The sequence below is a fragment of the Stylophora pistillata genome, chromosome 9, assembly GCF_964205215.1.
Source record: "Stylophora pistillata chromosome 9, jaStyPist1.2, whole genome shotgun sequence".
Classification (NCBI taxonomy): Eukaryota; Metazoa; Cnidaria; class Anthozoa; order Scleractinia; family Pocilloporidae; genus Stylophora; species Stylophora pistillata.
Window position 1 is genome coordinate 15,398,191 of NC_142527.1, and position 25,619 is coordinate 15,423,809.

At 39.8% G+C, this 25,619-nt stretch overlaps 1 protein-coding gene and 1 non-coding gene across 2 annotated transcripts in view; both read left to right on the top strand.

The window, feature by feature from the left end:
• The window catches only part of LOC111324098 (uncharacterized), a 54,334-nt gene extending 41,961 nt beyond the window's left edge, over window positions 1-12,373 (top strand). Inside the window, exons 10-14 of the mRNA XM_022927592.2 lie at window positions 270-345; window positions 4,529-4,639; window positions 4,757-4,822; window positions 6,676-6,927; window positions 9,208-12,373. Of these exons, the coding sequence (XP_022783327.1) occupies window positions 270-345; window positions 4,529-4,639; window positions 4,757-4,822; window positions 6,676-6,927; window positions 9,208-9,542 (840 nt within the window). The 3' untranslated portion in view covers window positions 9,543-12,373. The remainder of the gene's footprint in view (window positions 1-269; window positions 346-4,528; window positions 4,640-4,756; window positions 4,823-6,675; window positions 6,928-9,207) is intronic.
• A 3,047-nt stretch (window positions 12,374-15,420) lies between these two features.
• LOC111324126 (uncharacterized) lies at window positions 15,421-17,479 on the top strand. Its single transcript, XR_015991323.1, has one exon. It is a non-coding gene; the product is annotated as an uncharacterized LOC111324126 (transcript).
• Window positions 17,480-25,619: the final 8,140 nt, after the last annotated feature.

The window sequence follows — 25,619 nt, forward strand, 5'->3', positions numbered from 1 at the left end:
GTCATTTCTAGGAGGTTTATTTTTGGTGTTCTGCATCAAACATTTACATTTTTAAAAGCTTTGTTGTCATGTTAACTACTTTCCGCCCCGATTAGTTCATGTTTGTTATTATCAGCGGTCGTAAAGACTTTCCTAAACTTCATAGGTATTCATTTATTCTCCAAGTGAAGAACATGGTCGAGGTTCAACTATTTCACCCCTAGGAGCTATTAGAGATGATGACATAAGGGTAATGAGCTAACGTAATCAGCGATGCTATCTATTTTCAGTTAAGTGGCAAGATCAACGAGGTACCCATTAAAGATGTAAGAGTGACAGTGTTAATTCCGAAGGTGCCAACACAAGGTTTGCAGAAGTATTGGTAATTGTATGAATGCGACTGTAATTGAGGATTTTCACCTCGAGCGAAGTCTGAACGTGCGCAAAATCTTAGGGCCGGAAAACACAAACCTCTTTTTTGCTTGAGCTTTCTCTATTTATTACAAGCGAACTTGTGAGTTATTTCATGAGTCAGATTTCAATTCAGTAGATCCAAGACGAAAGGTATGCAGGATTAACCTTAAAAATCTCAAAGAGAAATGTCGAATATCTAAATTAAAGGGATATGGAACCTCTCATGAAGATGTTAAAATGTTAAGAAATCACACAGATATAGATCTCGCACTCTTACAAAGGTACTAATTGTTATCAACTTAAGGTGTCTGAGTGTATTCTACTGAATTCACGATTTGGCTTAGATATATGAAAACGGCGATGAAGATCCAAATTTTTCTTCTTTTTCGTATTAGTTGTTTTTGTAGCAGACCCCATACACTACGAAATTTGAATCACTTACAATGCTAAAATTACATATAGAAAACTTTCATTGTTTTTTTTTATATCATACGACTCGTCCGGTCCTGTTCACGTATTTTTACTAGAAAACCATACGACGGCTTTGTTACGAAAAAAAAAGCCAACAACAACAACTTTAAAATGCGAAATGAGAAGATAAGTAGAATTTTTCGATTAATTATGATTTTCTTGTTCTGACTCGAGAAAAGTTAAGGAAAAGTTTTATTATGGAATACTTTGTGTTTGTCTTGTATCTGCTCGTCTGTTGCGTTCTCCATTTTTTGAAATTTTTAGAATTTTTAACACATTACTGGTCATATGATAAAATGATTATTGACTGAGTTTGGTCTGTTTGTGTGCCCAATCCATACGTCATTATCTCGAGCCAAATATTTTTCTGTCCAGCCCTCCAGAAGCTGACGTTTCGAGCGTTAGCCCTTCGTCGGAGCGAATAGAGGAATTGTGGGTTGTGTGTGCTTTTAAAGGCAGAGAATGGAGCTACGTTATTGGTGGGAACATGGCAACGAGAAAAACAAGAATAAATTAGTGGAATGAAAAGCGTTCGTTGATCCCTGTGGGATTTAGACTGGCGGTTTGAAAGATGAGCTTTTGTTCAAGATTTTTACGGCTTTCCGTGCTACCTAAGTGTAAGGAAAGACCGCAGATTGCCGTATGTTGCTTAGAATGATTAGGTAAATTAAAATGTCTAGCGACTGGTTTCGATGTGTCCTTGTCATTCCTTTCCACGTCTCGAAGGTGTTCTCGGAATCGGTCACCTAGTCTTCTGCCTGTTTCGCCGATGTAGATCTTTTTGCAGTAAGTGCAAGTTATGCAATAGATTACATTGGCGGAGGTGCACGTGAAGTGATCCGTGATCTTAATGGATCGTTTAGGTCCCGATATTTTATCAGTGTTGTGAATGAAAGGACACGTTTTGCATCGTGCACGAGCGCATTTAAAAGTGCCTGGTTGGTCATTAGTCTGCAAAGAACTTCTGACCAAAAAATTGCATATGTTTTTGTCGCGTTTGAATGAAATGAGCGGAGGCTGTGAAAAGATAGTGCTTGTCTCTGGATCGTTTTGAAGTAATTTAAAGTAATTATGGGGATGATTTCTGACTTCATCCTCTCTTTCTATTTTGTAGTATGGGCAACCAGGTGAGCTAAATTCTCTCAAAAGAAGTAAAAACTACCTGCACCCTAGAAAAAAAAAATCGGCTCCCAAAATCACTCGCGACATTAACCTAACCAAAGAGCTGAGTCGTGAACGGATCGAAAGCGATCAGTCAACCAAGTTGGGCTACTTGAGTAATAAAACAAGGCAAAACTGACGAATATTTTTTTATGAAACCTACATGTACATTTTACATATAATATTTGTCCACCTCTTCCTTGCCTCTGAAGATTAACTCTAATCAGGTGAAGGACATTTCCGTTTCTGTTACCGAAAATAGTCTTGTTTAGGACCACATATCCGACTGCACTTCTCAGGTGGCTGTCATCTTGGCACAAAAGTGAGGCTGAAACGCGTGACATCCAACATGGTGCATAACTAGCAAATGTCTGGAAGTAAAACTGCTGATTATTGCATGGTCTCTTGCTCTTGAACCGCTTCCAAAAACTGGTGTGAAAGATGTCGAAGCTTTTGTGAGCGTAGGAATGGCACCATCTGAGACCAGCTAGAGTAGCAGCAAATTTACCTGAGAAAGCCTGGGTTAAAATAGATGAAGGAGAAACGTTCTGTCAGGAGTTAAAAGTAGCCTGTTTAACCTTGTAACATCTGCTCTTCCTCTAAAAACTTCATTGACGATTTTCAGTGCAAATTATTTTCCAGTTCCCAGAGACTCAGGTTTTAAGCCTTTTTCCTTTTTTTGGTACCTATGCAGAATGAAATAATTTGGATATATCAACAAAGTTGAAATGGTAAATTGGCCACGGTAACGATTACAAAAGCTGACGTTTCGAACGTTAGCCCTTCGTCAGAGCGAAATTAATTAATTATTTCGTTACCCCCACCGACGCAGCCCCAAACAGTTTCTTTAGAAACTATCAGTCTTTATTCATATGCAGAAAGAAGGTTGGTTTAGTTCCCAATGAAAGTCTCATGTCAGCCAAAGCCTGGTACTCAGTCTTCCCTCCTAAAAACCATCACCTAGTCCAGAGACTTTCCTGGCATGTCAATAAGCATCATATCTATACCGCACTTATGACAGTCCTTTCACTAAATAAGGAAATTTATCATACAGGGTTACACATAACATGGAGTCTTTGCAAATTAAAAAAAGAAACAGATTAGACAAAGAACCCCATTTGGCATGAGCTCAGGAGAGAACATGTACCTGTCTCATTTCGAAATGGAACAAATAAAACTTGTCAGTCAAACAGAGGGTATGAAGTATGGTTTGGACAATAAAGGCACTGTTGCTGTAACATATGCAGAGACAGTCGTGTCATTGTCAGGTGGTCAGGATTCGTCATCAACCCAGCCGCCGGTTTCCGCACCTAGGGGCAGGTCCTGCGTACATTATATTTCATTCAAGTAAAAACGATTCCCTTGACCACGTAGAGCTTTAAGGTTACTCCGTGTCAAGCTTTTCTTCTATAATGAAAGTGAATGACTTTAATTAGCACTTTAAAAAAAAGAAAAAATTAATCTAAATCGAGTTATTAAGAACAATGTACTTTCATGAAAAGTAAATATTCAAAGGGTCAAGTTCTCTTGAGTTTTGATCTGTTGCGGTAGCCTATTGATTTATCATTTTCGATGGAAGGGTCTTAAATATGCATCTGTTGTAAAAGGAAAGACTGAAGCCACAACAAAGGACACCAGCAAAATCTTTCCACAAATAGCGAAGTTTCTATATATCACTGGCCTTAAAGTACGCAGAACAAACGTTTGTTTAACGTTTAAGCTTGTGATACTGGGGATGAGTAGAACAAACAAGTTACTTATCGGTACTCGCTGGTCGAGTACATTTCTTTGGTCTTGTACAAAAATCAAGTACCAGGAATATTTGAGGAGAAACTCTCGACACCAGTTCAGATTAAAACTAAAGTGCTGGCCATTTTCTGATAAAGCCTGAAGTAATATTATGGTAAACAACCCTTACAATTGCCTCTTGGGTCTCGGGGAATCTTGACAACCTACTCATATGCCCTTTTGGTTTTGATGGAAAGCTGTAAAATGATACTTCATGTTCTTTCGGGAATCATCGACACTCAGTGGAACACAGTAATGATAGGCCACCAGCGTGGATGTCATGCGTTAGTAACCTCGCTTTCGTGCCAAGATGGCTGTGGCATAAAAGAGCCCACTGACTGTTAGTCTCAAATTCAAATAATCTAGCAGGAAGCCCTCCTGTCCAAATGGCTAACACTCAGTCAACTAGTAAGTCAACCAATCAGTCAGCCAGTCAGTCAGCAAGTTAGTTAAGCCAGTCAGTTAATCAGTCAATCAGCAAGTCTGTCAATCAGTCAGTTAGCCAGTCAGTCAGCAAATTAGTCAACCATTCAGTCAGTCAGCCAGCCAGTCAACCAGACTGGTTGACAAACTGGTTGACTGATTGGTTGACTAAGAGGCAAAACTCCACCTTTGCAGCGTATCGAAAAAGTTTGCCTCCTTTTGCCTACTCTTAATAACTAAGTGTCTGCGTCCAGGAATATTTGAATGTGACTCTTTTATTTTATATTTGAAGCTGTGAAGCAATCAGATGCTTCTAAAAAACTCTTCATAGCTGTTCTGGGTGCTTTCCTCGGACTTCTTATTTGTTCCCTACTTGTGATGTACAGAATATTCTTTTGGCAAGGTATGAATTTTGAAGCAAACTAAATTTCATTATATGCAGTGTGTCATCAAATGTTGTTTAATTTATTGAAAAACTTGTTCTTTTTTTTAAAAAGAAATCTAATCTCTTCTTTTGCAGTACGTATCAAACTTCCAGATCACCCCCTTCCCAGGCCTCCTCTAAATAATCCTTTGCTCGAGTCAGGTATGTAGTATGCCACATCCCATTCTAATTGTGCTATTTGGTAAGGGGTGATAAACTCTATGAAGGCTTACAATCTTTACCCACCTTTATATAGCCTGTGTACTAACCCATTTTGGGACATTTTAGTGGCTGGACCGTGAGGAGAGTGGGAATGTGCCTCCGCCGCGTTTTCTTCCTTGAGGGGAATAGGCGTTGGCTAAACAGGTTGAGTTTAAAAAGAATTTTGAGGGCAACGATGTGTATTTGGATTTGACGATTGGCACAGTTAACTTATTAACTTAGAAATTATCGTTTCTAGACATATTGTTAGACAACAGTCATACATCCATCGTCACTAGTGTATATCGCAAGAAGATGTTTATTGGTCTTCTTACTAATTATTTCAGCTTTGCCCCTTTGATTTACAAATTAGGTTTAGTCAGAACATTGATTGACAGAGCATATAAGATCAATAATTCCTGGGTTGGTTTTCATCTGGATGTCAAGAAACTCATTTTCTTGCTACGGAAAAATTGTTTTCCATCTTGGGTCATAGACAAGGTATCTAGCGAAGAAAAATAATCATTCTCCTACTGGGCAGAACGCCTCTTCTAACTCCGGTAAACCTTCTTCGCACATTATAAACTTCCCTATGTTGGTCAGTTTTCGAACATCGCTCAGACTAAGTTAAGACAACTACTCAAACGTTATTGTAGAGCTGATTTAGATATTAAGTTAGTCTTCAGTACGTTTAAACTCAGAAACATGTTCAGTGTGAAAGATTCAGTACCGCTGGGTCTACGTTCGCGTGTCGTATAAAAATTTTCGTGTGCTGGCTGTAATGTCAGTTATATTGGTGAGACCACTCGCCACATTTGTACACGAGTTCGTGAGCACCTCTTGTCGGACAAAACTTCGCATATTTACAAGCACCTGCAATCATCAAGGGCCTGTCTTGACTCTTCTGATACTCAATGTTTCACGATCTTAGATTCTGCCGCTTCAAAATACCAAATTAAGATCAAAAAGGCATTGCATATTAAGTGGGAAAAACCCATTCTTAATCAGCAATTGAAGCATCTAGAATTGTCTCTTTCCTTTTAATTATGTTGTTCCTTGGTCTTCTTTTTTATTATTATTATAATTTGTTTTTTTTTTATCTAGCCAAGCGCGCGCTATTTACATTTTTTGCGTTTTTAACATTCAAATGGAACGTAAGCCCTGACACGTAATTTGTAACGTACCTTAATATAAATTCAAATGTACAACCGTTAAATGCTCATTTGCAACTGAAGATGACATGAGAATGTCGAAGCATGTCTTGTAAATTTAAACTCAAAGTTGTTGTTTCTTTTTTGAGAGTTATTTTCACAGTTAACTTCTGATACAGTAACTATATTATGTAAGGAGGTCGTGGGTTTGATTCCCACCGAGGTCACAAGAATTTTTTATTTACCCGTGTGGTTCCCGTATACCCTTTACTAGGGCTAACACTCAGTGGGTTTTTCACGGGTTTCTATTTGCACTTTAATTTACGCTTCAGAGTTTATTCTCTGTTCCATCATTTATATTATGTAAGAATACAGATACTACGAAAGGCAGTGATGTTCCATCATTTATATTATGTAAGAATACAGATACTACGAAAGGCAGTGAAGCCTGTATTAAGGGAATGCCCTGAATAGACCTAACACAGATGGAAAATTAAGCATGTCAGCATTGTGCAGTTTACTGTACCCTGTCAAAGACGGTCATCGTCTACTTAACCCACACCAACGGAAGTTCCCTGGGTGTGCGTTAAAAAGACAGGAATCCCTTTAACATCAGAAATAACCTTTATTCTGCTTTTTCGTTTTTTACACTTTTGTTTTCAGACAAGAAACGAGTTTTTGTCATGTACACCAGATGCTGCGAGAAGTGTAATCATGTAGTTCACTGTTTTGGTGCTGTGTTAAATTCTACGGAACTGATTGAGGCTAGTATAGATATGTGGAATACATTGGATATAGCACCCAATGTTCCCCGCTGGTATGAAGACCAAGTAAAGAATTCACACTGTGTCGTCGTTCTCGCTTCCCACAAAATGTCAGTCAGATGTCACAGCGCTTCGGATGAAGGAGATGACCGTAAGTGTTACTCCATTCCTTCTTTCTTCTTTGTCTATAGGATAGTTACTTAAATGGTTTGGGTGGTTCGAAAACTTTCATCCCCATCTATGACAGAGTTTGCTCTCAAAACGAAACCCTCCAAATATACGCCAAGTTTGAAATTAAACTTTCACAAATAGGAAGATGTCTTTTTTTGTGGGTTCGAAACAACCAAATTTGCTTTGACATACCTTACTACGTGTATCACGGAGTGAAACAATCAGCACGGAGTAAAACAATGTGTTTTCCGTAACTCGACGGTTGCAGCAACGCCTTTATTTTGCGTGAGGTTATGAAGGCAGGCCTATTGGGCTATTTAGTCCATTTAGCTCTACAGCCTGTTATACCCCAACGAAATACATTTTGACGTTTGGGAGAGGAGATTCCTGTAGCTTTTAATTTTTTCATTTTCGGTCATAACTAAAAATACTATTCTGTACAATATCGCAAATATTGCTTGCGTGTTGGAAATTCACGATGGTCAAATTGAAAGCTTATTTTTATAGTGCACAGCAAAATCCGAGTTGGGTTGAAAATGGAACAAGTTTTTATGCTGCTTCGCTGGAAAATTGATTTCCCGTTTGATTTCCCGGGATTGATTTCCCGTTGGATACTTTTCTCATGAAAATGCGTGTCTTAATTATCATTGGCAGAGAAATATGAAGTATCTTTTTCCTTTGGTTGACTCAAATAGTTCTCACGGATACTCCATCTGCCACAGTCTCTTACCAGATCCTCAGAAACGACTTAATCACAATCAGCAAGCATATTAATTGTGTAAAGTGTTCGTTCTTGGTGTTGTTAACAAGAGTTCTTCCTGTTTTTTATGGGGTGACCTCTCTTTATTTACAGTATAGAAGTTGCTGTCTTAGAATGCATTTGTTGTATTTAATACGTCTTAAGGTAAACAATTTAACTGCCTGTACAGTGCCAGGTACAATTGATCAAAGAAATGTTCATTAGGTCTGTCATATCTGTGGTCTTTGACGGCGTCAGTCACACTCATGATCTTATTCTCTGTACTATAGTTTGAAGGAGTTAGTGTTATTACTTAAATGTGGACTAATTATAGTTGCTTTTCTTTTATATCTTAGTCTGTACCATTAAGTGCATATAGTTCTTCATCAAAATTCATTAAATGTGGAGTACCTCAGGGATCGCTCCATATCCATATCAACATCCGAAGCAAATATCCTTTGGATGGACATATGGTTACTGGCTACGTTTTTTAACACAAAACTCGAGGTCTTCTTTTTATGAAATGTAGTATTTCATTAAACCGCATCCATTATTTAGAACAAAACTCGCGTTCTGAGGGTAAATTTTGACTGATAGTACTCTGGAAAATGTCGAGGTGTTTTTAGTTTTACTTCCTGAGGTTTCCGAAGAGTAACAGATAGACAGTCGTACAGACCGAGAGACAGTACCAGTGAATGACCTTCTTCGTCACTTACTAACACACATGAGAGCAATCGATTTTTAAAAGCCAGTTAACATAAAAGTCAAATTTTATTATGTTCAGAACAAAACAAAACAAAAGTAAACGGCCAAACTTTGATGTGTCTTTCACAATTAATGAAATTCAAATTGATCGTGTTTGTAAAGTTTTCCTCATAAGAACGATACCTGACAAACCCATGTTATGGGTCCATGTTATGGACAAACCCATAGTATAGAACGTCGCTGAAACATCTCAAAATCAATTGACGTTATCTGCAATTCAAGCCTCTAAATATCTGAACTTCATATGTTCATTGCATCTCATTCAAGCCTCTAACTTAGTAAGAAATCATTATGTCCACTCTACTTATAGCAAAATTAATTTCTACGTAGGTTACTGTGCAATTGTCTCATTTGTACTCTAGAAAAGAGTTGTTAGATTTATTTCAGGAACTTAAAAAATTTAAACTTTGAAAAACATCAAACTCCAAATTGGTGCAAGTGTATTTTTACTAAACCACTCCTCTTCCTGATACTGCTAATGACATATTTTTAATTGACTGTGACATATAATACTAGACGTAATGAATCCTTCCATCTATCTCATTGAACTACAAATGTGAGGTAGTTTCAAGCCATTTCCAAGGCCCTAAAGTATTTTTTGAAATTCTCCTAACCTCTCATAAGTAGAACGTAATGTGAAGAAGGACAAGACGCTCGTAAGAAAAGCGGAAACAACTTCTGGCATTTGCTAGGTATATACTTTCAGCATAAATGCATTGTTTTTTGTAACTCTATCTGGTACTCTTATTTTTCTAGCCTTGAACATCAGATGTCAATTAAATCTCATACGAGGACAGATTGCTCAGAATCCCGATGTGCACAGATTCATTCCCGCGTTCTTTTCCTGTAGCGGAACCAAGAAAAATATTCCAGAATTCCTTTCTTCTCGCTGGAGTCACAAGTTGCCAAAGGAAGTGGACCGTATTATCTTTCACCTGCTGAATGTTGAGAAAATACAACCGTATCGTACACAGCCTATTATCGTGATGGGTGGAAATGGTCATCCATTCGATGAAAAGAAGAAAGAATTAGAAAGAGCTGTGCAGGAAGCTGAGACCTTTCACAGGAATAACAATTTACAAAATTTGTAACTCACACAACGTTTCTGTGTTTGTGGTGTGCGACAATGTGCGAGTTTTTGCCATCTCAAATCGGTAGATCCTGCTCATCACTTATGATTGAAGTTCCTAATACTCTATTATAAAAGTTTCTTTTGGTAGCTGCAATCTTTGAATAGTCCTTTTTACAGTTGTGGGCTTGGTGGCCAAACCTTTGAACAGGAGTGAGGCTAAGGGTGACCTTGTTATGATAGAGATGTTGCTGCTTTTCAAATGCAAATTTCTTTGTTATCATGCTAACTAGATACAGGTATCTACAAAAGCCGAGAAGAGACTTCAGACTTCAGACTTCAGACTTCAGACTTCAGACTTAATAAAGGTGACTGGAGAGTTGAAGATTTAAGCCTTCACAGTTCACGAAATTAGACTTCAGACTTCAGACTTCAGAATTTTGTCCTCATAATAATAATAATAATAATAGTAATAATAATAATAATCATAATAACAATCGACTTTATTTAAAGAGGGTATACACATAACAGCTTGCGCTTATAAACCAGTGGCCCTCAAAACTAAAGTTAGTAAGTAATACATTCTAAGCCATAGAGATTAAAAATAGAACTAACTAGTCGAACAATGTAACTATTCAAAGATTATAAATACCATAAAACTAGATTATAATACAGCTTCAAAAGAATCAACGTCTCTATAAGAATTTATAAAATAATTCATGAAATCATTCCTAAAAGAGGAGATGCTACGTTCTTTCCTAAGCTCATTTGGAAGACTATTCCATAACTTAATACTACTAACTTGGAAAGACCTTCCTGCCTCAGTAGTATTTTGATACTTGGGACAGATTAGGTTATACTGGCCATGCCTGGTCTCTCTACCATGCAGGGAGTGTTTTGTAGTTAAAGTACTTTCAATATACGTTGGGGATTCCCCATGTAGTGCCTTATAGATTAACAGGCAGTCTTCCAAACGTGAAAAAAACATTTGGAATCCGTAAGTGTGCGTCATCATGTTTCGGTGAGTGAAGAGTCCCTGATCCTTACTTGTTTTAATCATTCTATTTAAGACGCGAGTGAATGGTACTTTAATTAACGTTAACTATGTTCTGAAACAGGTTGCTTCATCTTATCTTCCTTCTAAACACGCTATGTCTAGTGCAGAGCGTTTTACCTGTCTACACACCTGCTTTAAACAAACACTCTGGCTTTGAGAGAGAAAATGCAGTCAGACGCTACTTCTCTGAAGGATTTACCAACGCTGAAATTACTGGCTTTTTAGCTTTACAACATGGCATAGTACTCTCAGTGCGTACTTTAAAACGAATTTTACAACGTTTGGAACTTACAAGGGCGAGATACAACAACGAATCGCCCCTTGAGCGAATAGTGGCTGCTATTCTGGAAGAATTGGAGAACTCCTGTGGTTCCTTTCTGGGCTATCGTCAACTGACGAGGCGCTTAAGGCGAAAGTACAATTTACAAGTAAGAAGAGATACTGTTATGAAAGCCCTTCGGGTTTTAGACCCTGAAGGAGTGGAGCGTCGTCAAAGACGTAATCCAAAGAGACGCAGATACGTCACCTCAGGGCCAAACTTCTTATGGCACGTTAACGGATGGGATAAGCCTGCGCCCTTAGGCTTTTTTGTTCATGGCGCAGTAGACGGCTTCTCAAGGCGAATTCTTTGGTTAGAAGTCGGTTCCACGAACAAAAATCCCAGGGTTATTGCCTCAAGCTACCTAAATGCTATTCTACAACTTGGAGGGGTTCCAAGAAGGATGCGCTGTGACAGGGGAACCCAAAACACAATCATTGGCACTCTTCAACAATTTTTTCGTTGGCATGACGATGACCATTTTTCTGGAAGTGGAAGTTTCATCGAAGCAAAAAGCACCGGAAATCAACGCATAGAAGCTTGGTGGTCTAAATTTCGACAGGGTGGAGGGGGATGGTGGATAAACTTTTTTAAAGACCTCTGTGATTGTGGTTTGTACCATGACGATTACCTCGTCACGGAATGTCTCATTTTTTTTCTTGCCTATCCTTCGCCAGGAATTATATCTTGTAGCAGAGTTGTGGAATACGCATAACATTCAGCGACGACAACGACTGGAAGTGGAGGGTGGAAAACCAGACGTCATGTCTTTTACACCCGAAATCTATGGAACACACAACTACTTGGTAAATGTCTACATCGAAGATGTAAATCTGTGCAAAGAGATGTATGCTGAGAATTGTGTCGACCATAACGAGGATATAGAAGAGTTAGTGAGATTGATCAAACCAGATTATTCTCCACCTTTAAATGAACGCGAGGCTCTTGAACTATTCTCTGAGATTATCCAATTCCTTAAACTGGATCACTTAATCTGACAGTTGCGGTTTTCTTTCACCGCATTTTATCAGCTTTCGAACCTCGTCTCGAGTTGACTCGTGTAGGAAAAGCAGAGAACAAGTTAAGAGAAAGCAACAGTTTTATTATTAATATTATGTTATCTGTATGTAACATTTTCATGCCCTGTAACAAAGACATTTCAGCTACTTTTTATTTAGGATAACCTTAAGAATAACTTGTCGTAACAGAATTAATGAAAGCTTGCCACTGTAACGGAATATAACGTTGTTAGTGTTACTTACGATGATGCAAATGTCGAATGGTCAGTTTCGGAGTCTATGGATATTGTAACTAAAAATCTCAACAATAGCATAACGAAAATTATGGATCGACAACCGCCTAGTTTTTTTTTTTTTTCGACCAGAGCCTCTAAAATTTTCATGTACATGGCAACCATCCTGTATCTCTACTCCCAATTGCAAGTGACTGAAACACAACATAAATCAACAAAAGCTCATCCTCTGTGATTCTGAGTCTTTTTTCTTAGTTTTCGATCATGTCTCAGTTTTGTTACGAGATTTATGGCTTCTATCACAATTACAAGCTAGTTTGTAGATCATACAATACTTAAGCAGAACCTGAAATGTAAGCTATTTTGACTTTTCCTTCTCTTGACCTCTGTAGGGCTGGTTAAGATTGCTGAATAAGGATCACTCCATAAGGCTCTTCTACACCCTATCTTAATTCTCTTTATGTGCTTGAGTGGTCATAGTTGAAGCTTACAATTGCATGGATTCCAAACTCGTCAAAACATGTTGTTCAACTATGCCTTCAAGGTAGGCAAAACGAGGAGAAGAGGAAGGGCAGGGAACTCCCGAGAAATGAAGTTCAACATGGCGGTATTTTTAAACCAGATCAATCAACATCTTGACTGATCTCGACGCCATTTCAAGTAACTTATGTGACGGTCGATGAAATAACACCTCAGTAGACTTTCCTAATACTCCTCCTTACTCAATCAAGCATATCAGCTGTACTTGTGTCCTTTAAAAGAAATCGAAACAAACATCAACATTAAAATAGTGAAAAATTAACAAAACTTGGAGGACTGGGGCCCAGGGAGCGAAGTCTGAAGTATGAAGTCCCTTCTCGGCTTTCGTAGGTCTCTATCACAACAGGGTCACCCTTAGCCTCACTCCCGTTGAAAGGCTTGGCCACCAAGCCCACAACTGTAAAAAGGACTATTGTCCTTCCCACATAGAGTGGGAGGTTTTACCTTAACCTTAGTTTAGTAAGTCTTGATATTGAGCATGTGCATAATAACGATTTATTCAGTAGTAACTAGACTTGAAGGTGTTGTGCCATCCCCAGACATATACGGCATGGGAAGTGCGGTTAAAAAATAAAGGATAGATATTCGCTGAACTTATGAATAAGGAAAAGCTATAAGAGTGATGGTCTAGCGATTTTCTCTAACCCCTCTGAACTCTGTGCTACTATTTAGTAAATAAATCCCTTCGGGTGGCTGGTATGTCGGCTGATAATGTCCGCGGCTGAGAGATTGTCCGAAAAATGAATATTTGGCCGAGAAGCGAAGCTTCGAGGGCAAATATGAAATTTTGAGGACAACCTCTCAGCCAAGGACATTATCAGCCGACATACCAGCAAGCCAGAACGGGGTTTATTTATTTTATAATCCTCCCATTAATTTTCACATCGCAATTAAACTGCGCGTAAACACAGTAAAAAAGCCAGTGGTGATCTGGTGGCGAATGCGCGTGACTGACGCAAGCAAGCCAAAAAAAAAAGTTTGGTTTCCTTCCATGTAAATAGAAGAACGGAAAAGTTGAAACTCTTGTGTTGACTATGTTTCTTTTTCACGGAAAAAATCGGAGGACAAATATTGGCGCGGACGGGGGTTATTGCGTGATAACTGTCCAGTGATTTTGCACCACGTGACGTAAAGTAAGCAATAAAATCGCGCCAAATTTAATGGGTGGGTTATAACAGTAGAGAACAAGATGCAATTCATCCAGAAGTTTAAACTAAAGTTAAATTTTTGGTTGAGCTCAGGTTAAAGGAGTGGTTGTCTGTTAGTACTTCACTTTGTCTCTTTGTTATTGTTTTTGTTGGCGTTGTTGTTTGTTTTAAATAATTACAGTGACATCACTGAATGTTACATGAAATTACTAACGCTACTTACAATACAGTACTAATTGCCTCTTTAAACATTGCTATGGATTACTGACGCGAATTTTATCACAGTACTACAGTGTTCAATCCAGGCCGCGTTTTTACGTCATTGACGCGGAATATTCTATTCTGACGCAAAATGAAATGATCGTGGAGTCACTGACGAAAAAATAAAACAACAACAACAAAAAGAAAAACAGGTAACCCCGTATGTATTAAGTACCTTTAAAGCACCAGGTAGTCACAATTTGACGTTATTAGCCTGAAATCAGTGCGTGAAATGAATGGTATTAAAGAAAAAAAGCGGCCATGTTGGATGTACCAGAGCCTGTTACTCTATGAAGGGTGGTCAAACACTGTGAAAAAGACGAAATACGAGTGGAAATTATTTGAAGAATTCTGCGAACAGCAAGCCAATGGAAATTTTATCGTAATGGAAAGATAAATCGAGATGTCTACGAAATCATGAGTGAAACTTAAATGGACGGAACAAATGAACTGTGATTTACGATAAAAACCCGCAAGTAAGAACCTAAAAATTAAGAACCTGTTAGCCTAAAATTTGCCATTTATACCCCCTGTAAACAAGAACCTATTTAGCCTAATAGGTTCTTATTTTCTAAAATCATATAGTACATTACAGGTACACTGAAATTATTTACTGTAATCATAATCGAAGGAAAACCAGATTGCCATTGCTGTAAAACATGACTTTCATAAGAAAAATGAGTGCAAAATATGTAGTTACAAAGCATACTAAGCAAGTGTAGATCCACACTACTGTATGGTAAATGCAGTGAAGCTAGTAATACAAATAGCAACAATAATAAAAAAAAAATGTATTTAAATATTTTGATGCAGAAGTTCCAGGTTAAAAAGAAGGATACATTGATATGCATATTCAGTTACTCTGTGTCACATTTCTTAATGTCACTGATATTGAAATCCAGATCTTTTCTTTTCAGCCTTCTCACTACTCTCTGTAGTTACTGCTGATTCCTAATCAGCCTATGGTCCACAAGAATCTCGAGTCCTTTTCCTTGGCCAACATTATATTTGTGTCCAATGCACTCAACCTCTCCACAGTCACGAATAAACTTGTTCATAATCTTCGAAATCTCAATAGGTATATGACCCACAGTTTGACCAGATTCATTCTTCACTGCCACGGCATATTTGTCATGGGGATTGTCGTCTTCAATTTCGCACATCATGACATCCCCTACATGTACAGTCGAATATTTAAAGTATGCGTGATAATCTCGAACACTTGACTCCACAAACACCTCATGCACTCCAGACATTATCAATTTCTAGCTTGTGCCAAATGATGCGGCAAACAAAGTTACGGAAACAGCTCAATTTTGCACGATTTGTGAGTTGTTTTCGACAAGGATGTGTGAAGAGTTTGGGTAGTACCGCTGGCCATTTGCATTGAGTTTCCAGAAATACGTCATTTCCTGTCCAGCAGTAACGTAAACACAATGCTTCAGGGCTTCGCGCTTCAACACACGTGAGCCTGACAGCTGTGAGATTTCTCGACTAGACTTTCTCCAGCTTAGGAAATGAATCACACTTTATTCCACTTTGGTTTCAAGAAACAAGTTGAAACAAAAAGTGGCAAGCTCTTTGATGTATCTGCAGGCCTTTCAAAGACAGTCGAGCTTCCTGACAAGCTCGTAAAGTGTGAAATTTGCCACGATTCGTTTGCGGAGGAGAAATGTCTCGCTACTCACGTGCGATTCAAACATCCAGATCAGCTGCCGAGATCAAAACTCAGCCAAAGCAGCTCTTCATGGAAAAATTCAAACAGTGCTAACCAAGGTACTGATCAGAAAGATGTGGACGAAGAAACTCTAGAAACCACATACGATTTGACCGAGATAGAGGACCGTGAATCTGGAATCAAGACCAACAATCGTCGAGGAGCGAGTTAGAGGAAATCTTACACCATAGCTTTCAAGATAAAAAGTCTGGATCTTCTAGATACTATGAAAGAGCTTAAGACAAAAAAGCTTTGGGAAAAGGTTGCAGAAAGAAGAGGGGTCAGCAAATCATTGGTAGTTAAATGGAACAAGGACCGGGTAAAACTTCGAAGTCAGCTAGCTCTCAACAAGACAAAGAAGAAAAAAGGCGCAGCCAGTCCTACACGGCAAAGACAACTTGTGTGTGGAAAAGTAAAAGCCAAGAAGTTTCCACTTGCGGCTGAGCGTGTTGTTATGGAGTTTAAACTCCGAAGAGCAAAAGGATGCAAGATTTCAAAACTGTGGTTGAAAAAGAAAATGAAGGAAAAGGTTGAGGCATGTTACGGAAAAGAGGCAGCTCAGAAATTCAAAGCTAGTGACAACTGGTTTCAGAGGTTCAAAAAGTGCCATAACATTGCTTTTCGGAGACGATCGAACAAGAAAAAGTCTGCAGCCAGTGACGGTAAGGAGACAATTCAGCGTTTCCACAGAAATCTTAGAACATCCCTCAAAACAACAAGACGGCGAAATAATGCTAAGCTGGATGGTAAATATGGGCGTTGGCTACCCCAAAACAGGTATAATGTCGATCAAGTGCCCCTTCCTTTTGTGATTGATCAAGAGAAAACCTATGAAATGAAAGGGAGTGAGTAAGTGTGGGTTTCACAACCCTCAAGTGGCCTGGACAAGAGGAAAGCTACTTTGCAGCTTTGCATTCTGGCAGAGGGTGAACAAAACGTGAAGCCGGGTATTGTATTTCGGGGAAAAGGAAATGTTAGTACAGAAGAGAAAGCTCAATATGATGAGGGGGTTGACGTTTACTTTCAAAGCTGTGCCTGGATTGACAGTGATATTAATATGCAATGGGTAACCAAAACACATGCTCCAGGCATTTGCAACTCACCAGAAGAGAAAGTTATCTTTGCTGACAATTTAACATTCCGACAAGATAAGAAGTGCCATAATACTTGCAAACATGAACTCAACACACTATTGTATATCTTTTGCCTGAAAACCACACTGACAAGATACAACCCATTGATGCGGTTTGGTAAAATGCTGAAAACCAAAATTGGACAGGAGATGGACAAATGGCTTGAAGAGAAGGATAATTTAGAACTGTGGCACAACAAAATAACTGCACGACAGAGGAGAATCCTCATGACAAAATGGGCAGGTGCAGCATGGAGGGTACTGGTGAAGGACAGATTTTATCAAGAGGCTTCTTCAGAAAACAGGATGCTTAATCACTATTGATGGAAGTGGTGATGACATGATTAAGCCTCAAGGACTTGAGGACTAGACATTTTGACAGTTATACAGTTGAAATTATAACATGTTTTGGCTTTGAACTAAACTGGATCAAGTTGAAAGAAGGACCATAAATTTATAGAAATTTTGGGCTCTGCTTACCCGTTTTTAATATTCGTTTTTTAAATGTTACAGTTAAAGATTAGTGCAGCTGGGCAAAGCATATAATGAGATGTAAATATACAAATTTATATTATTTCCCTTTTTGTGGGGGGGAGTGGGGTAGGGGTGGTGTGGTGAATAAAATTAAAATATAGGACAGTTACCAACTTGTCACGGTATCACTTCTCACGGTATCCATCTTGCCAAGCACCGTAACAGTAGTGAATGACGGCAGGGGGTGACGCAAACAATTCATCCAAATGTTGTAGCAGTAATGATTTGGTGAAACAAGTTTTACCGCATCCCGAAGGTCCCACGATTAATATGCTACTGGGTGATTTGAATTTGAATCCCTCACACCACCTTTGTGATAGATCGAACGCCTGAATCGGGTCTGTAGTCACGGTTGGAATGGAATGGGTATTCACAGTTGAAGGGAACCATTGATTTGGATTGACCCTTGAGTTCACGCATGAATTTTTCTCGTGACGCTCTTTGTTATCCGAACGCGTGAATGCTCTATTGCAGTAGCGGCAAAGGTGTGGCATTATCCGATCAGAAGTTTATCAAGGTATCACGACTCCCATTTCGTGTCACAGCGATACTAATAAAAAAATGTAAGGTTCTTTACTTTTTATGTATTATTGTCTCACCACTTTCCCTAACCTATCACCGCCTCATACACCATTAACACCTTCTTCACCCGTGTGTAAGATATCATTGTTCTCGCTAGATTTTGAGAATGTGTCTAACTTGGCACAGAGTTGATCGTATTTTTTCTGTAATTCTATCAATTCAGTTTTCACCCGTGTTTGGTAAGATATCTTGGGTGTCTTTTCTTTCCTGCCTTCCAGTACTTGTCGCTCACTCTGTCGCTGTTGTAGCAAGGATTGATATTGTTCTTTGTGTGCAGCAAGATTCTTTTCAATCTCTTGAATCGCTTGATCTAAGACCGTACATTCTACTTGATGGTATGCTTCATTGACACGTTTCTGAGCCTCAGGACTTTGCATCTTAGGGTAACGTTTCATTGATTTCAATCTTTTGGGGATCGTTCCATTCTCAGCATGTTTTTTATATTCCTTCAACACATTTTCCTGATACTTTACGCGAGCATGAACAGCATGCATTTTTTGTCGATACGACTTTAGAACCGCGGAAAGATCCTGAGTACTCGCCATCGTCCACACTCTGCGTGTGCAGGTAAGAAATGAGTGTGGAAGTAGACACTTCCAGTTTTATCATATTGTATACATCCTTCTCCGCTATGTCTAACAAACTTTAATAGAACGCGCACTTTAAAATATTAATTATAATAATTCAAAGTGCGCGCTCATATAAAACCAAATGTTTATTTTTCTTATATACGAAACGGAACAGTCCATCTCGTTCATGTGGGATCGTATATTTTCTATTCTTCCTCCTCCTCCTCCTCCTGCTCCTCCTCATTCCTCCTCCTCTTCTTTCCTCCTCCTCCACCTTGTCTTTCCTCCTCCTCCTCCTCCTCCTCTTCTTTCCTCCTCTTTCCTCCTCTTTTCTCCTCCTCATTCCTCCTCCTCATTCCTCCTCCTCATTCCTCCTCCTCCTCATTCCTCCTCCTCATTCCTCCTCGTCTTTCCTCCTCCTCTTTCCTCCTCCTCTTTCCACTTCTTTCCTCCCCTTCTTCCTCTTCCTCCCCTCCTCTTTCTTCAAGTAATATAATTTATTATTCACATGGACTCACTCGTTCTAGTCATTTTATTCCTCAACTTTACTCAGTTCTTGGGAATCATATACACTCGCGGTAAGACATTACCACTAACAAATGTGACAGTTTAAAACAGTTTATTACAGTGGTCATTCTATGTACAGTCTTTCCTTCTCTTCCTCTTTCCTGCTCCTGCGCGCGCGTCCGGAATGCGGTCGCGTAGCGACTGTGGCAATGTTTCCACGTTTTAGTCATGTTTCGTCACAGGTAAAGCAATTCCATATCATATGAGCTAAATAAGTCTTTGGATTATGCTCCATTTAATTCTTCCAATCGCATTATCAGATATAGATGTCGAGGTTTTGTGTAAAACGTGCTTGTATATAGGTACTTGCTATGTTGTCTCTGATACAATGAAATATATGAAGTTCATATATTTTGAACTGCGGTATTTGATACGTATGATGCATGATCCTTGCAGTATATAGCGCTATTTAAGCAATAGCGAAAATCAGACCTGAAAAAAATCAGGCCTGTGCGGGATTCAAACCACTGACCTCTGCGATACTAGTGCAGCACTCTACCAATTGAGCTAACAAGCCAACTGGGAGCAGGCCGTTAAGTTGATTCGTAATAAACCCGTGAAAGTGATTTGTAATAAACCCGTGAAAGTGATTCGTAATAAACCCGTGAAAGTGATAAATCACTTTCACGGGTTTATTACGAATCAACTTAACGGCCTGCTCCCAGTTGGCTTGTTAGCTCAATTGGTAGAGGGCTGCACTAGTATCGCAGAGGTCAGTGTTTCGAATCCCGTACAGGCCTGATTTTTTTCAGGTCTGATTTTCGCTATTACTTAAATAGCGCTATATACTGCGAGGATCGTGCATCATACGTATGTTGTCTCTCTTTTACCGCTTTTATTTTGTGTTTAAACGGAGTATCCAGGAACGGTTTTATTGTATTTATCCTCTCTTCGACTTCTATGTAGGGATGAATTTCAGTGAGATACACCACTTGTCTGATTGGATGAAATCGAACTTTCTTCATCATCACTTTGGTCCCTGGTATGATCATACCATTCCGACTCATAGCCACTCTTATAAGCCCATTGCTAGATTTCCATTGGTCTATCATTGATTGACACACGTCATAACTCGGAAACAATTTCGACAGACAGGTCATTGACTTTGATCCCCAAAAATGTAAGGATGCTATGACTTGATTAAAATTTGATGGACAGATAATAATGAGACAGTTATGGAAATGAGGGCCGATGAGTTGATGCGGAAGATGTGGGATGAAGAATTGCTGGGAATCACTAACCAAAACAAGCCTTTCACTGCAGAAGAGGTGCTCGCTACTCGCAAGGTGGCAGAGTCGAGGTGTTACGCCGAGGGACGTTATGAAGAGGCAATTCCATGGCAGGACGATGAACCGCCGTTGTATTGCAACAAGAGTACTGCTGAGGACCGGCTCTACTCTCTTGAGAAGCACTTACAACGAAGGCCGGACGTTGCCGAGAAATATTGTCAGGTGATGGAAGCAAATGAAGCCAAGGGTTACATCCGGAAACTGGAGCCAGGAGAAATTGATGATGACCCAAGTTGGTACCTACCTCATTTTCCCGTAGTAAGAGAAGACAAAGAGACTACCAAAGTGAGGATAGTGTAGGATTCAGCAGCCAGATACGGCGGAGTAAGCCTTAAGGATACCATGTTGGCTGGACCAATGATCGTTCATAACCGTTGCCGACATGCGGGCGTCAACCACGTGCTAGTTCAGGTACGAAACCGATACTGGGTTATAGATGGTCGACAGGAGGTGAAGAATTGGGACAAAGAATGTAAGGTGTGTGAGAGAAGACGTGTGCAGCTATCAGTGCAGATCATGGCACCACTTCCAAGGACGAGAGTTGGAACAACGATGAGAGCGTTTGCAAAGTGCTGTGTTGATTACGCTGGTCCCTTCACGACCAAGATTACTCGAAGAGTTTCTGCTAAAAGGTATTTGTGCCTGTTTACGTGCTCAGCAACCAGAGCGGTGCATCTAGAATTGGCATGTTCATTGAGCACCACAGATTTCCTGAATGCGTTCAGCCGAATAGTAGCCACCATGGGAAGACCGGAAGAGTTACAAGTGACAATGGGACAAACTTTGTAGGAGCAGAGAGAGAGCTTAGAGAACTTGTTCAATCAATGGACCAGGAACAGATCGCGGGTAATGTTAGCAATGACGGGATCAAATGGAGTTGGAATCCTCCATTGGGGTCGCACTTTGGAGGGGTGTTTGAGTCGCTGGTTAAAGTAGCTAAGAAAACTCTGAAAGCAATAGTTGGAAATGCTGGGCTAACCGATGACGAGCTGCACACTGCTATCAAGGAAGTAGAAGCATTGATGAACTCGAGACCATTGACGTATGAAGGAGCTGACCCGCGAGACGAGCCAGTGTTGACACCTAACCACTTCCTAGTTGGGCAGCTAGGAGGACAACTAGCACCTCAAGTTGCCGATGACATCGCGTTTAATCCCAGGCACCGTTGGAGACTGATTCAGAACCTGGTGAGATTGTTCTGGAAGCGCTGGAGAGAAGAGTATCTCTCAACACTTAACACGCGAAAGAAATGGAGAGAGGCCAAAGAAAACCTGAAGGTTGGGGATGTAGTGCTTGTTGTTGATCAGAATGCTCCACGCGGTCAGTGGCATCTGGGTCGAGTGGAAGAGATGTTCCCAGGTCAGGATGGACAGGTGCGCGTTGTCCAAGTCAGCACAAGGGGCCAGAAGTTTATACGCCCGATAACTAGGCTGTGCCCGTTGAATGTCGCTAGCCAGTCAGAGTACAAGCCCTAGAGAGAAGAGCTGAGGATCCGGAGCCGCTCTTCGGGGGGGAAGGATGGACACGCGATTTCTTGTTTGTTTGCTGTTTTGTAAGCGCCAGGCGCCACCCCGTGTGGGGGACTGGAACTAGATTAAAGTGTTGTGAGCACATGGAATTAATTTGTCGGAGTGTGTTTTTTTAAAACCGGGATTTAAAGAATTTCCCACGCCTAGGAATCTCCACCAATTGTTTCACGGAAGACCAAGTGAGCTCTAGAACTAGCGCAAGAAAAAGGCTCCTCTGTATGGCTCACAGTTCTTCCCCTTCAAGAACATGGTTTTGAACCTCAGCAAGAGAGAGTTTCGCGATGCTGTTAAATTACGCCATGATTGGCCGTTCTATGACATTCCATCAGTATGTGCGTGTGGGGAGAACTTCACAGTAGACCACGCAATGATTTGCAAACGAGGGGGCTTTGTTATCCAACGGCATAATGAGTTGAGAGACCTCGATGCTGACCTTTTGAGTATAGTGTGTATCGAGGTCGAGCCAGTTCTCCAAGAAATCACTGAAGAACAACTCAGCAGAGGGTCTAATAGAACACAAGACGCAAGATTGGACGTTCGGGCGCGTGGCCTCTGGGATCCCCAGAACCCAGCATTCTTCGATGTGAGGGTTTGCCACCCTAATGCCGAGTCTTACAAGGACCAGGATCCACAACAGATTTATCGCATCCATGAAAACGACAAGAAGCGGCTGTACTCAAGTTGAACCATGTTGAATCATGTTGAACCAAGTTGAACCATGTTGAACCATGTTGAACCATGTTGAACATGGCTCGTTTACGCCGCTTGTATTTACAACTACGGGAGGGGTGGGGATGGAATGCATAAGATACCACAGCTGATTGGTCGAGCTGATAACCGCCAAGAAAGGCGAACGATACTCGCAAACAATTTCCTGGATCCGAGCAAAGACATCCTTTGCCCTCCTTCGATCGGCCTCAGTTTGCCTTCGAGGATCGCGGGCGAAGCGCCGCGCTGCGTATGACTATAATAATTGTTGAAATAGCAGCTGCTGAGGGAGCCATTGACATTGTTTAATGATTTTTAGCAGCCTTGTTTATAGGGTTCTAGATTTGCCATTCACTTTCTCTTTTCTGTATAGTCTTAGATATGCTTTTACTTATCAGATTATTACACTTTGAATTTGTTCAGATTTGACTCCGTTATTTATAGTTTTCTAGACGCTCTGGCATTAAAAAAAAGTAGATGTGAGCCGAAAGTGAGTTATTTTGGATCGTTTTTACGCTGTTAATATTTTGTATAGTAGAGGATTTTATGGAAATTATTCCTAAATAAAGATTATTATTTTTAATGACTGGCATTTCATTCTACGTGCGTACGAGTAATTATTGTTACAGACGTTCCATGCAATTCCGAGAGAGACTGGATCCTACATTTCAACGTTCTGCATACGTTCGTTTCTTTTTCGATCGATTCACCCTTCGTTTCTTGATTTTCTTTCTCGGGCCTTGTTTGTTTGGTCTCAAAAGCTAAGTTTATTGTTTACGCAAAAGAGAATGGCATTTGAAGAAAACTTAACGATTATTTGACTGTTTACTACAATAAACAAATCAAAACTGTGAAAAGCATAAAAGCGTTGATGTACCAGTTGGTGATAGTTTGGATGATGTCAGTTTTTCAAAGTTTCAGTATCAGTTTGACCCAGACCATTTTTGAAATGACCCAATTAAAATTTTTATGTGGGACATAAGACCCACTTTGGCTAATTTCTAGATTAACCACTGGTACTAAAACCACTTGCATAACCGTACGAACGCCACTAATACTTTCACTCCTTCAAAGACTTGTATCAAGTGTTGCTTGCACTTAAACTTAAGCTTTGTTATCTATTGTTCATCTTTTCTAATTTATTTCTGAAATTTCCTTATTTCCTTCTTTCCCTTTGGACTTAAACGTCATCCCTAATATATTTTGCAACCCCTCCTAAGCCTGCTGCTTTGGACTTACAACTGATCCAACCACAAGTTGTTTACCCAGTTCCCGCTGAGCTATGGCAGGGTTTACCCAGTTCCTGATTTATGGCAGGGCATGAACCCGAGTGTCAATCTCGTAACATGTTAGGCATGTTTTTTGCAAATACAATAAGATATATGCACCCAATTAAAACAAGTAGATTTTTTGTTAGAAAAGTAGCAACAAGTAAGGATGCTGAGCGACAAAAACATGATTTTAATGATGAACAGAAGGTAGCGGTTCATTCGTTAATTGAACGTTTTGTAAGTGCCTTTCAGAGGACGTAAGTCAAGCGTCCTTCAAATAGTCAGTGTTTATGTATGTATGTATGTATGTATGTGTTAAGCTTAAGTTAAAAACTAAGACTAGTTACAACTGCTTTACATGATTGCCGTGTGGGAATCCGATATATCAGCTACCTTCTTGATATTTCGCTTAAAGTGTTCAATGGATGAAGCATGTTTTAAGCTTTTAGGCAAGTTATTCCATAACATGGCCCCGCTGTAAGAGAAGCTTTGTTTCAAATAATTGGTATTTGGTTTGGACAAGGTCAGCTTTCCCTCAGAGTTTCTTAAGTTGTAAGCAGAGCGACACTGAGAGAAAAGACTTTGTAGATATTCGGGAGCAAGGTCATTCATGGTTTTTAGTCGTGGGTACGCGAAGCGAAGAAACGACTATTAGAATGAGGCAGAATATGCAAATACGTCACTCACTCAGATGTAAACAAATCGATATGTCGACGGCAGACCAATTGATATCGATTTTCCTAAACGATGCTGGAACGCCTAATTAGACTTTTCTTCGAGAGAGTTTCGATTAATACTCGTCGCGGCAGCACATGCACGTGTAGTCAAAACGGGTTCCTAGAAAAATCGATCAAGGATCGAGGATCAGTTCAAAATAAATGAAATAAATTAGTTAAATTAGGCATGATTGATTGCTCATCTACGTGACTCAGTCAAGATCTCCCGTATGCTTAAGCGAAAATAAGGGAAAATACTAAATACTGAAAAAGCCATACCACTTTGTGGAAGTGTCAATTTTCGCCTACCGACTATTCAATAGCAGTCCTAATAGTCGGTAGGCGAAAATTGACACTTCCATAGTGGGATGGCTTTTTCAGTATTTAGTATTTTCTCTCATTTTCGCTTTAGCATACGGGAGATCTTGACTGAGTCACCTACATGAGTAATCAATCATTCCTATTAATATATTTAATCTATTTGATTTATTTTGAACTGATCCTTGATCCTTGATCCTTGATCCTTGATTGTTGATCCTTGATCCACGATCCGGTGATCCTTGATCCAGTTTTTCCAGGAAACCTAATCAAAACTGGTTGTATGACTGAAGGTGTGACTACGAACATTGAATGCGAGCTGTCTTTCACTCCTCGTGACGTTTACTCGTCGATCCTCCAAGCTGACGGGGGTTTATAAATAGCGAACCTTTTACGAGTGAATCTTACGGGTGAACCTTCAGCGAACCCATGAGCACTCATATCAGCAAAACTAGGTCAGGCGTATTCAACGAGGGAAAAGGTTTCAATATATTTACAACTCACGAGCACATGGCATTACTTGACAACCTCACGACAAACGTAGGGGGAGACTGGAACCAATACTACTCAGTCTCTACAAATACACCACA